Source organism: Ahaetulla prasina, chromosome 6 (genome assembly GCF_028640845.1).
Source record: "Ahaetulla prasina isolate Xishuangbanna chromosome 6, ASM2864084v1, whole genome shotgun sequence".
NCBI classification, from domain to species: Eukaryota; Metazoa; Chordata; class Lepidosauria; order Squamata; family Colubridae; genus Ahaetulla; species Ahaetulla prasina.
This window is the reverse complement of record NC_080544.1, coordinates 65,287,278-65,299,202: the sequence shown is the minus strand read 5'-3', so window position 1 is coordinate 65,299,202 and position 11,925 is coordinate 65,287,278. Positions and strand designations below refer to the sequence as shown.

At 35.3% G+C, this 11,925-nt stretch overlaps 1 protein-coding gene across 13 annotated transcripts in view; it reads right to left on the bottom strand.

Annotated features, from left to right (window-relative positions):
• Positions 1-900: 900 nt before the first annotated feature.
• The window catches only part of SCLY (selenocysteine lyase), a 29,240-nt gene continuing 18,215 nt past the window's right edge, over positions 901-11,925 (bottom strand). For 9 of the 13 annotated variants that reach the window (XM_058189254.1, XM_058189255.1, XM_058189252.1 and 6 more), the window contains exons 8-13: positions 9,608-9,714; positions 8,036-8,072; positions 6,409-6,492; positions 5,727-5,829; positions 5,104-5,179; positions 901-3,351 (exon numbers count right to left, since the gene is read on the bottom strand). In XM_058189254.1, the coding sequence (XP_058045237.1) occupies positions 3,207-3,351; positions 5,104-5,179; positions 5,727-5,829; positions 6,409-6,492; positions 8,036-8,072; positions 9,608-9,714 (552 nt within the window). In that variant the 3' untranslated portion in view covers positions 901-3,206. Of the gene's footprint in view, positions 3,352-5,103; positions 5,180-5,725; positions 5,830-6,023; positions 6,493-8,035; positions 8,073-9,607; positions 9,715-11,925 lie in introns of those variants that run through there. The other 4 variants (XM_058189261.1, XR_009155833.1, XR_009155834.1 and 1 more) reach the window with 4 other exon arrangements.

Sequence of the window (11,925 nt, the reverse complement as noted above, 5' to 3'; positions counted from 1 at the left end):
AAAGATGATAGGAATCCCAATTTCAGTTGTGGGCTTAAGAAAGGAACACAGGCCTGGTAAGAGATAGCAGTTTTTTTATTTTATTAATTCTCCTTTCTTTTATGACATTAACTCCTAAAGTCCATACTTTAAATGGACGATCAAATGTAAAGCACATTTTATACTCTAATTTATAAAATAGCAAAAATTAAAAGTTGCACTGTTAAACTGCTATTTTAACTGCTTTATAGGCTATAAAAACCTGAAGAAACTTTAATTACTATTTTTCTTTTTGAGTTTCCTTTGTCCCCATTTGCTTTTTTCAAGTGCAATTCCATATTTTCATCATTTTCTGGTCACTTGAAATGGAATAAATTTACCCTCGATACAAATATAATAGCTTATACAAGTTCAGTAAGTTGGCAGAAGAAAGTTGGCAGAAGCACTCTGTTATATACAAAAATTTTAATACTTTTCAATATTAATTCCTCATGACAGACTACACTGTATTCTATCATCATTTGCATGTCTGAATATCTCTCCATCCATATTCCCTTGTTTAGATAATCTTCTACTAAGACATACCATTTTCTTACTCTAATGTTTACCACATATTTAACTTCAGTTTTCACTCTAATTTTCCTATCAAAAACAGCTTAGTCCTTCATAAATAATTTCAGTTCGATATTTTTGTATCTGACATTCAATCTAATTTCACAGAAAACATACAGGGTGAAAACAACCCAGAACCATATAGCTACAAACTTAAACATATGTTTTTGTCTCCTGCACAGGGCCTGCATCACAAACATGCCTTATAAATTTATCCATAAATGTATATAAATTTCTTAATAAATAAATAAATACACCTAATTTTGGATCAGGGACAGAAATAGATGAGGGATCAAGACAAGAGCCAGAGAAAGGAAACTGTTTTATGAGTTTTTTTGCAAATCAAGACATATTTCCAAATTATAAGAATATAATTAGAATTTAAACTGTACTGGGTTTCAAAACAAGAACCGATTTGGCTGGACAGAGGAAAGAGACTACATTTTCCAAACACATCTCCCAAGAGCAGAGGGAATGGATAATCGGGAAGAGATTCAATCACGCTGATTTCAAAAACTACTGTTATGTAAAATATCCTTGAATCTGTGAAAATCTGGATATAGAACTCTATAGTTATTGTTCGATGCAAATATTTTAAAATAGAACAGTTGAACATGAAGGAAACTGGACAATTAGATATTTGATAGGTTCCTATAAAGTCTTTCTCTCAGATCCCACAATGATTAGACAGAAATTCAACAAATAAACTTCCTGCAGTATCATACTTAAAAGAGATGGGCAAGGCCAACTCTCAAAAAATGAGATTAATACAGAAGAATAAAATGCTTAAATTAGCTTTAAATTACAATCAACATAAAATCAGATACACGAATTGGTTGCTTCTTTTATGTTGTATCTTTCTATGAATAACTAAGCAATTGTATTTCATGCTAGGACATAATTATACTTACATTTTACAGAGGGCATCTGTTTATAGTATAACCCACTTTGACCATTTAGTAGCATATCATGCTACCATGTAAAACAAATAATACTATGAAAGGTCAGTGAGTGAGTTATACTGGAGAATTTCCTATTAAAACCTTAGCAAGTATAATACTGAGAAACCAAACATTGCCTCTTTAGCTCCATCACTATTAGCAAACAATGTTTCAGTGGATGCAGTAAAAATAAACAAAGCACAAAAACGGTAGACCTTATTCCACTTATTCAAGTCAATTCCAACATATTTCTGAAATTCAACATTTAAAGCTGCCATATATATTCCCAGCTGCCATTATCACTTCTTTTGTAGGATTTTTCAAGTGAGAACAGGTCTCCTATTTATGATATTTATGACTTTTTATGATTTGTAACAAACAGTGACGCTGAAACCCAGCTTCTATCCCAGCACCTGCTTCCTCTCGAAAGGGAATTACTGTTGCCGGTAATTCTGTCTTCTTGCCATTCATGGCAGAAAGGGACAGCAACAACCCAATTCAGATCCTAAATTGCCTACAGCATAATTTACTTTTCAGTTAATTAGCTATTAGATTTATATCCTACTTTTATTTTGCAAAACTAAAGTCAACATGTTTAGCTACATAAAACTATAAATAACCCTTTAATGCTAAGTTAAATGGAAGGAAACAGGCCTATATGTAACCAATATTTTGTTTTTCTCTGTTACTTAATTCTAATAGATGTATTATACTTGATAGAAGTATTATACATTCTTTCACAATGCATATGCATACATGTATTTACTAGAGTAGAACAATTTATTATAATACATTTCTGGGTTAAACATAGACATCTCCAAGGCAAATCCCTGATCGTTTCAAATTTAGAGATTTACTTGAACATATATGTATGCATATGTCTGGCATATACACATTTATATGTATATAAATGCATATACCTTCTACCTATTGTCTTCATATCTATGGAGATTCTCCTTTTTCCAGGTCATGATTGTCCCAAAGGTGTTTTTTCAAAAAAGCAAATAAACTTCTTGGGGTTTCTTCTTTGAAAACTTCTCATTCAAGAAGCTGAAAAAGGATGAGAAGTGAAACATTTCAAAGAAAAAAAAAACAATATAGTCCACTTGCTTTTTGGAAAAAAACATTTTGGGACAACCATGACCTGGATGATTGAGAATCTCTATAGATATGAATGAAGAAGCTTCTAAGATGAGAAGTAAACATTTTCAAAGAAAAAAGAAAGTAAGTCCAGTTGCCTTTTGGAAAAAGCACCTTTGGGAGAACCATTATATTCATATTTGTTTTCTGCTCAGCACCAACTCTAAATATCCAGTAGAAATATTTCCTTGCTCTTCCTTCTGCTTGGTAAAATGTGTTAAAAGGTATAATTCACCAATTGGATTTACTGGTGCTAAATTTGAGGGGGGGAAACCAGTGCTCACAAATGCAGACAGTGCTCCTAGGTATTCAATAGATGTAAACAAATTACTTGATGTTCAACAAAAATTCTATTTCATAGAATTGATGGGAACATAATAGCTCACAATATGTCAGACGTAAGTATGGCACATTGAGCAATGGACTATCAAGACTAGATAAACTCACTTCCTGACACTGATGAACAGAACATTTTGTTGTTGCTGTTGCTGTTGTTGTTGTTGTTGTTGCTGCTGCTGACTATAAGTATCCAGCTTACTGTAACTCAGTCACAGCCTGTTTCAAATCTTCTACAATCAGATCCACATCTTCTTTGCTTGTATCACGGCCCACACTGAGGCGTATGGCATTCTGTGCAACATTATAAGGAATTCCACAGCTAAGCAGAACAGCTGAGGGCCTGGAGAAAAGACACAATTAAAGCAAAATATAACCTTTAACGTTGTCCATGGGGTCACAATGGGTCGGACACGACTTTGTAACCAACAAATAACCTTTAACAGTATTTTTATCATGGTGATCTGAAAAGCATATAGAGAATTATGCATAGCTCCTCCTGTTCAAAAGATATTTATTTCTAAGATATTTTTGTTTCATTAGAAATTCAAGTATGGTCAAGTTGGTATGCTGAGGTCTACAGAATTCCAGACTTCATAAGGACGATAGACAATTAAACCACACAATTCAGTAATTAATAATTAGATTAATGTAAAGAGATTAATGTTCAATAATAAATATGATATGGATGACAAGCTAAACATTAAGGGCTTTTAAGTATGGAGAAAGTGGTTATTTATTGTTAGCACTTTAAATGATAAAAAGTTATTATATACAACACACACTCCTAATGACTTATGGAACCAACTGTGATGAAAGATTGTCAATTTTTAATACAGTATGTCATTGCACCAGTTACCGGTAATAACAAATTTAAACTTCAAATCCAGGTCTTTTATGTAGCCAAAATAGAACACCTACACCTGAGAAGCTAGCATGAAAGGATTCAGAAGAATCATATCAAAAAGAATTTTTTTAAATTAACCATTTTAATTAACTCTTAAAGGCCCAGAAGGAATAATATATAGAGAGTCAACTGGTAGCAGATCCATGGAGGAACACAATTATTTAAATCATATAATATTTGTTCCTATTTCATAGAATAATGGATTGTGAATGGTGCTTATTTCTTGGATAATATTATAGATCAGTGAGGAAGGGGGCAATTACAATGATGTAAGGGCTGTAATTATTTATCATAATATTTTGTCACATGCCATTACTAGCTGTTAAGAATATAATGAGTTAGAATGGTTCACTAACTGCTATTTGAGAGCTTACACAGAAGGAAAAATAGATCTTCTCCAACTACCAAATATTGCACTTAATTGGATAAATGGCTTAGATATTAATATATCTAGATAAAGGTAAAGGTTCCCCTCACACATATGTGCTAGTCGTTCCCTTCCGTCTAGGGGGTGGTGCTCATCTCTGTTTCAAAGCCGAAGAGCCAGTGCTGTCCAAAGACATCTCTGTGGTCATAAACACCAAAAGAGCATGGAATGCTGTTACCTTCACACCAAAGGTGCTCCCTATTTTTTCTACTTGCATTTTTTATGTGCTTTTGAACTGCTAGGTTGGCAGAAGCTGGAACAAGTAACGGGAGTTTACCCTGTTATGTGGCACTAGGGATTCGAACTGTTTGTACTTGTGGTAATACTTGTACCACAATGAGCTCCTTTTATATATTTTTATTAGTTATATCCATGTACTCTATGCTATATGCTAAATAAACACTAGTTGTTAAGCAATGTAGGGCAATGTCAATTAGCAGGAGCACTAATATTGTTACCAATGCATAGCTTGCTTATTACGACAAAGGTGGCAACATAATGTTTGGGAAGGTAGTATGGTTGCTGTGGCTCATGAAATTCTAAAAGTATGGATAAAATGGCACAAAATACTTAATAATGTCTTTCTTCACAGCATGTTAACATTATCATCACCAACTCTCCATAATTCTTGGGTAATATGATAAATTGAGAGCTGTGATGACTCTAAGTGGTTAATTCTTTGTAAAATACACACATAAACAAACTTCTATACATATCCCCTCCAATTACAGGAATCTAATTCCACAACACCAGCTACTTACTGGTCACCTTTTTCAGAGTGGCAGGCTGCCCCAACACTGGCTAGCAAAGTCCTACAGCGTGAGAGCACCAGCCAACCTACAGAAAAAAACAAGATATATATCTGCTTTCTTCTCATGAATTACCTATCTAAGTATGGAAGAAATACATAAAATGTGCTTGTAGTTTTGCCTATGATATCAAGTATAACTGGGATATAATTTTAAAAAATCAATCCTTGTTCATACTTTGGTAGAATTGGCATCTCATAAATGTTGACAACCAATGTTAGGATTACACATATAAAATTGCTACAACTAAATTAGAACATGGGAAATATACATTTCAAATCATGTTTCAGGGACAAAACAGCAAAATGCTTTCTGACTAATTATAGAATTCATTTTGTAAAAAAATATCTTTATATCTTGCATCTGTAGTTGGCATTTTTATAAGGAAATTACAATGCAAATTTGACTAAGCACACAAAAGCATGCTGATAACTTCTTGATTTGGTCTAAGGCAGAGAGATTAGTTTTAAAAGCAATTAATATTAAATTTTGTATTGATCACTAGATACAAAAGTCCATAAATCAATCATAGACTAGCTCCTAAAGAACAGTGCAAGTAAAGACATAGATGTTACCTTGTAGACCTGAGCCCAATATAGAAAAATTACAGGTGTTGCAAAGTCGTTTAGAGCCTTCCAGTCGACAGTTAAAATGGATATTTTGACTTCCAAATATAGTCTAGAATATGAAGTAACACTTTTTATAAAATGTCAATTAACACACACGCACATACCACAGATATCACTGAATTCAATAAAAAAATAAAAGCATCTTATAATTTTAGATATATAAAGAAATAAACATATTTATGGATAGTATTGCCCTTGTGGCAGTATAACTTTCAGTATAGCAGTTACAGGATTAACTATCACCTTGCTCACAGGTGTGGGGAAGAATATCTGAAAGGTCTTGTGTTATGTCTACCTTGTTCTGGCAAATAGGGCATTTGTCACAATTCTTGTAGCAATGAATCCCAAGAAAGGCAATTCAAAGAGGCTTCAACTGGTAGTTCGGCAATAGTCACTGGGTTAATCCAGACATGATATATGTATCTATAATCTGAACCAATGTGTTCCCTATGTCATTTCTGTCCATTTGCTATTTTTAGCATTCTTGCCTTTTGCTCTGCTTCTATTTAGATTGAAAGGCATCATTGCCCCATGACTGTGTTTAGTACAGGGTAATATAGCTTTCTGATGTCATCTCTTGCTCCCATATAAAGACTGCAGAACTATACAGAAAACTGTCTGAAATTACTTCAAGCCTTTCTTCCAGATAATCCCGAACATTCCTCATGTGAGCTTCATATAGCTCAGAGTTTTCATTCACCAATTCAGCTGCCTGCAAAAGAAGGTGAGAATATCAGATTAAATATTAGAGCCAAATTCAAAAGGAATCATTCAGTTTCCCTGTACACCTATGATAATTATTTTCATTAGCCATTTCATTTGTCATTAGGTAGACATAAAGCCAATATGATAGAACCTCCTCCACAGGATCCCCCAAACTTCCCAATCTACTGAACAAAATCCAATACCTACAAAGCAATCTTATAGACAAGAAGTAATAGTTTCAGTTTACTTTATTGTAACTGCACCTTGTACAACAAAATTAAATGCCATCTTCAGTGTACATCATACATAAGAAAACTATAAAAAATAAAACAAAAACACACATCCTTCACATTCTATACAATTGAATTGAAAACCCAATTCTGCATTAATATTACACTATACAGTAGAATTCAATATAGTTACTGTTCTGGGATAGAAGCTGTTTTTCAGCCTATTTGTCCTTTTTTTATTGTCCTTTACACTCTGCCAGATGGCAAAAGTTCAAAAAAAGGTTGACCAGGATGGGATGGATCTTTAAGAATGTTTTGAGCTTTCTTAAGGCAACGGGAGCTATAAATCTCTTCCGAAGAGGGGAGAGGGCAACCAATGATCCTCTAGGCAATTATGTTGACCCTCTGGAGTGCTGTCCTATCTGCCACTGTGCAATTGGCAAACCATACACAGGTGCAGTAAGTTAAAATACTCTCTATAGTGTAGCAGTAGAAGGTCACCAGCAATTTTTCATTCAGTTGTTTCCTGAGATAACAGGAAATGTTGGGGTATTCTGCAGTATGGCTTACACACTTCAAAAATAATTGGGAGAAACCTGAAACTCTTTTTCAAGGCTACTCAAAAACCTAATTTTTTTAATCAATACCAGGTAGGTCCAGAAGGTTTTTTTTTTCTTTTTTGCAAATGATTTTCAAAGCACGCAAAGCATATTTTGCAGGACCCACATTCAACAATTAGAGCCATTCCCTAGAAGGGATGTAACAAAAGGAGGCAAATCACAAAAGCACTGGTTCCTATAGACTCCACTCCCTGCCATTTGTTTATATTTTATCTTGATGTTTTACTTTTAGTTTGATAAGCTACTTGTGCAGTTGCCGAGATTGAAAACTTCAAGATGCTACCAAAAAAAAAAATTTGTGAGATTGCTTTAAACACCTGATTGCAACATCTCTATCACTATCTCACTATATGTTAAACTAACCTGAAAGTCTAAGTCTAGGTCTAGAACTTTGGATCCCCATGCAAACAAAGAAAACTTGGCTCAAATTATGAAGACTTGGCTCAAGAATCTAGCAACTAAAGAATACTGGCTAATATTAATAATATTATTATTAATAATAATATTGGCTAAGCCCAAGCAAAGAAATCTCAAGAGAATCTGGAGAGTTACCTTCCTTCAGCTATATGTGTGCTGCATTTAAATCTATTGCTGATACCCTTTTCCTCTTTTTAAAAAACCATAGTAAAGACACACTATTCAATAAGACAGCTTTTATTCACATTGCATATTTGTATTATTTACCATTTTTAAAACCTACCTTGCCAAGACCAGCAATCATTGGAGTATTCTCAGTCCTAAAAAAAATAGCTTTTAGTCATACACTTTAAGTTGCACAAATACAAGGTCTACAACTGTGTGAATTGTTTAACACATTACATACACACTTAGCATAACAAAGATATTACATTATTTCACCTGCATTAATGTATGAAGTAAATAAACACTCCTAATGAAAATCAAGATACTACTTAGAAAACAGAAAATCCTCTCCATATTTTTCCTGCTTATTTGCATTTTCCCCCCAAATATTTCCTTTTAATACCTTTTCTTGCACAAAGTATACTATTCACTATAGCATAGCAGTGCAAAATGTGTGGCATGGCAGGTGTCAGTGCTGCCTGTGATTGTTTTTCAAACCAGTTTCTCAGGCATCAGCCCTGACCTCTACTCTTCATAAGTGCCTATTACTCTACTGCTCTTCCAAATTCCTCTCCCTCCAGTTTCCCCTCTACTGTGCTCTCTGCCGCTCCATCATCTTTTCTACCTTCTGTGTTACATCTACTTGCAGCTTCTCTTCCACCTCTGCTTCCTACCTACCTAGATAAAATCTCTCATCCTTTGTTCCTGTGATCTTTATTCATTTTCTGTTTCAGTTGTGTTTTCATCATTGCTGCCTCAATCCAGTTCCCCTCAACCTTCTTCCAACTCAATTCATTTTATACTCTTCTGCAATCCTTATCCTGCTGCTTTTCCCTTCTTTTACACATTTTCTATGCCTATCTGCTACTCTCAGCATAGTCTGCTCTCTCCTGTATTCTTTATCTTCTCCCCTCTTCTTATCTTATTTGCATTTCCTTTTTCTGCAATTTAAGATAAAATCAGACAACTGGAATTGAAAAGCAGAGCACTGAAATAGATAGGGATCCATCTATTTAATTTCCCATACTTTTTGATTCAGAGATATAGAGAGAGGCATTTTTGTGTTTGTACTGAATTATAAATTGAATTGAGAAAGGGGGGAAAGGTAAAGATAGATGTATTTCTGCAATAAAATTTTAATTTTTAATGATTACCATTTTTAACTGATTCTGTGCCATCATGTTGGTATCGACTCTTGCTGACAATATAGACAGACCTTCTGCCACACAATATATTCCTAACCTGGCCCTTCAGGTCTTCCCATGGCATACATGTCACCATTGTACCTGAGTCCATTCAGTTTACTGCTGGTCTTTCCTTTTTTTTCCTTTCCACCTTTCCAAGTGATCCTTCTCAAGACAGCTAGGTCCTTGCATAATTTGTCTAAAACATAATATTTTCAGCTAGGTTATTCTGCCTTGAGTGAGAACTATGGATTGATTTATGGCAGCATAGCAGGTATTAAAAGAGTACTTTTTATTTACTTTTACTTGCTAAAAAAAAAAATACTCCATTCCTGCTCGTAATGGGTTTTGCCCCACTACTCTCTTTTAGATTATATTCCTGAACATGTTATCAAACATGCCTACATGCTTTTGAACCAAAGAAAGTTATACATCCTGCCACAGTGTCACGATACATTTGTCTCTAACAATTCAGTTGGTTCATCCAGTGCTCCTGTTCACTATACCCTGGGCGAAAGCTCCATTCCTGCCCGCCTCCAAACAGCATGGGATGAAGGGGAGTGTTCATACCAAGTCCTCGCACATACAAGGCTCCAATACGTGGGGCATAAAACTGCAATTATAAATCACAAAAGTAAAAGCAATATATAAAAACTGAAGGCAGATAAATTATCGTTAACAATGCAAATAAAGGTTCCTAACAAGAAAACTTATTGAACAGAGTAATGAGTGAAGAGTCTTCTTCAGCAGATAGCTGGCAGACACATTTAAGCAAAGAGAGCCATTGGCCAAAGAAGAAGACTGCTTGCAGATACTCTATTAAGCAAGGATATTGGACCAGATGTCATGAAGGTTTTTTTCCAACTTTATAATTTTTTCCTCCTGTAAGAATTAAGTGGAAAATGTAACAGGAATAATGCAAAATGATACAAGTTTTATGGAGAGGAAGAAAGCATGTTAAAGCTGTCACGTGGAAGAGTCCTAAAATTAGTAATTAAAAAAAAGATTTAATGCAAAAATTATTCCTGAGGGCCATCTGCTGGAGAATTCTTAAAAGACCCTCTGAAGTATTATTAAAATCAGATGATGATTCTCATCACAGAATTATAGAGCTGGATAAGGCAGTTTGGCAATGGATTGGGCGATCTATTCCATGTAAGAATTCAAAGTAAAAGGCTCAGTGCTGAATGGCTACTCAATCTCTGCTTGAACAATCCAATGTAAGGGAGTCAAGCATCCCTCCGGATAATCTCAGCTTTATATACATAACATAACATAACATAACATAACATAACATAACATAACATAACATAACATAACATAACATAACATAACATAACATAACATAACATAACATAACATAACATAACAACAGAGTTGGAAGGGACCTTGGAGGCCTTCTAGTCCAACCCCCTGCCCAGGCAGGAAACCCTACATCATCTCAGTCAGATGGTTATCCAACATTTTCTTAAAAATTTCCAGTGTTGGAGCATTCACAACTTCTGCAGGCAAGTCGTTCCACTTATTAATTATTCTAACTGTCAGGAAACTTCTCCTTAGTTCTAAGTTGCTTCTTTCTTTGATCAGTTTCCACCCATTGCTTCTTGTTCTACCCTCAGGTGCTTTGGAGAACAGCCCGACTCCCTCTTCTTTGTGGCAACCCCTGAGATATTGGAACACAGCTATCATGTCTCCCCTAGTCCTTCTTTTTATTAAACTAGACATACCCAGTTCCTGCAACCGTTCTTCATATGTTTTAGCCTCCAGTCCCCTAATCATCTTTGTTGCTCTTCTCTGCACTCTTTCTAGAGTCTCAACATCTTTTTTAACATCGTGGCGACCAAAACTGGATGCAATATTCCAAGTGTGGCCTTACCAAGGCATTATAAAGTGGTACTAACACTTCACGTGATCTTGATTCTATCCCTTTGTTTATGCAGCCCAGAACTGTGTTGGCTTTTTTAGGAGCTGCTGCACACTGCTGGCTCATATCCAAGATCCCTCTCACAGGTACTACTATTGAGCAAGGTACCACATATACGGTACTGGTGCATTTTGTTTTTTTGGCCTAAATGTAGAACCTTACTTTTTTCACTGTTGAATTTCATTTTGTTAGATAGCACCCAATGTTTAAGTCTGTCAAGATCTTTCTGTAACTTGAGCCTATCTTCTGGAGAGTTGGTTATTCCTGCCAGCTTGGTGTCATCTGCAAATTTGATGAGTTCCCCATCTATCCCCTCGTCCAAGTCATTGATGAAGATGTTGAAGAGTACTGGGCCTAAAACAGAGCCTTGGGGTACTCCACTGCATACTTCCCTCCATGTGGATGTAGTTCCATTGAGGACTACACGTTGAGTGCGGTTGGTCAGCCAGTTACGAATCCATCTGGTGGTGGTGCTGTCTAACCCACATTTTTCTACTTTATCTAGTAGTAGGTTATGGTCTACTTTATCAAATGCTTTACTGAAGTCCAAGTAAATTATATCGACAGCATTCCTCTGGTCTACTAATTTTGTCATTTTGTCAAAGAATGCGATAAGATTAGTCTGGCATGATCTGTTTTTGACAAACCCATGTTGGCTTTTGGTTATTACTTTGTTTGCTTCTAGGTGTTCAGTGATTCGTTGCTTATCTTTTCCAGAATCTTCCCCGGTATTGAGGTTAGGCTGATAGGTCTGTAGTTTCCTGGATCTGTTTTTTTTCCTTTTTTGAAGATGGGAACTACATCAGCTCTTTTCCAGTCCTCTGGCAGCTCCCCTGTGCTCCAGGATCTTTGAAATATATAGTTCAGTGGTTCTGAGATCACGTCTGCCAGTTCCTTCAG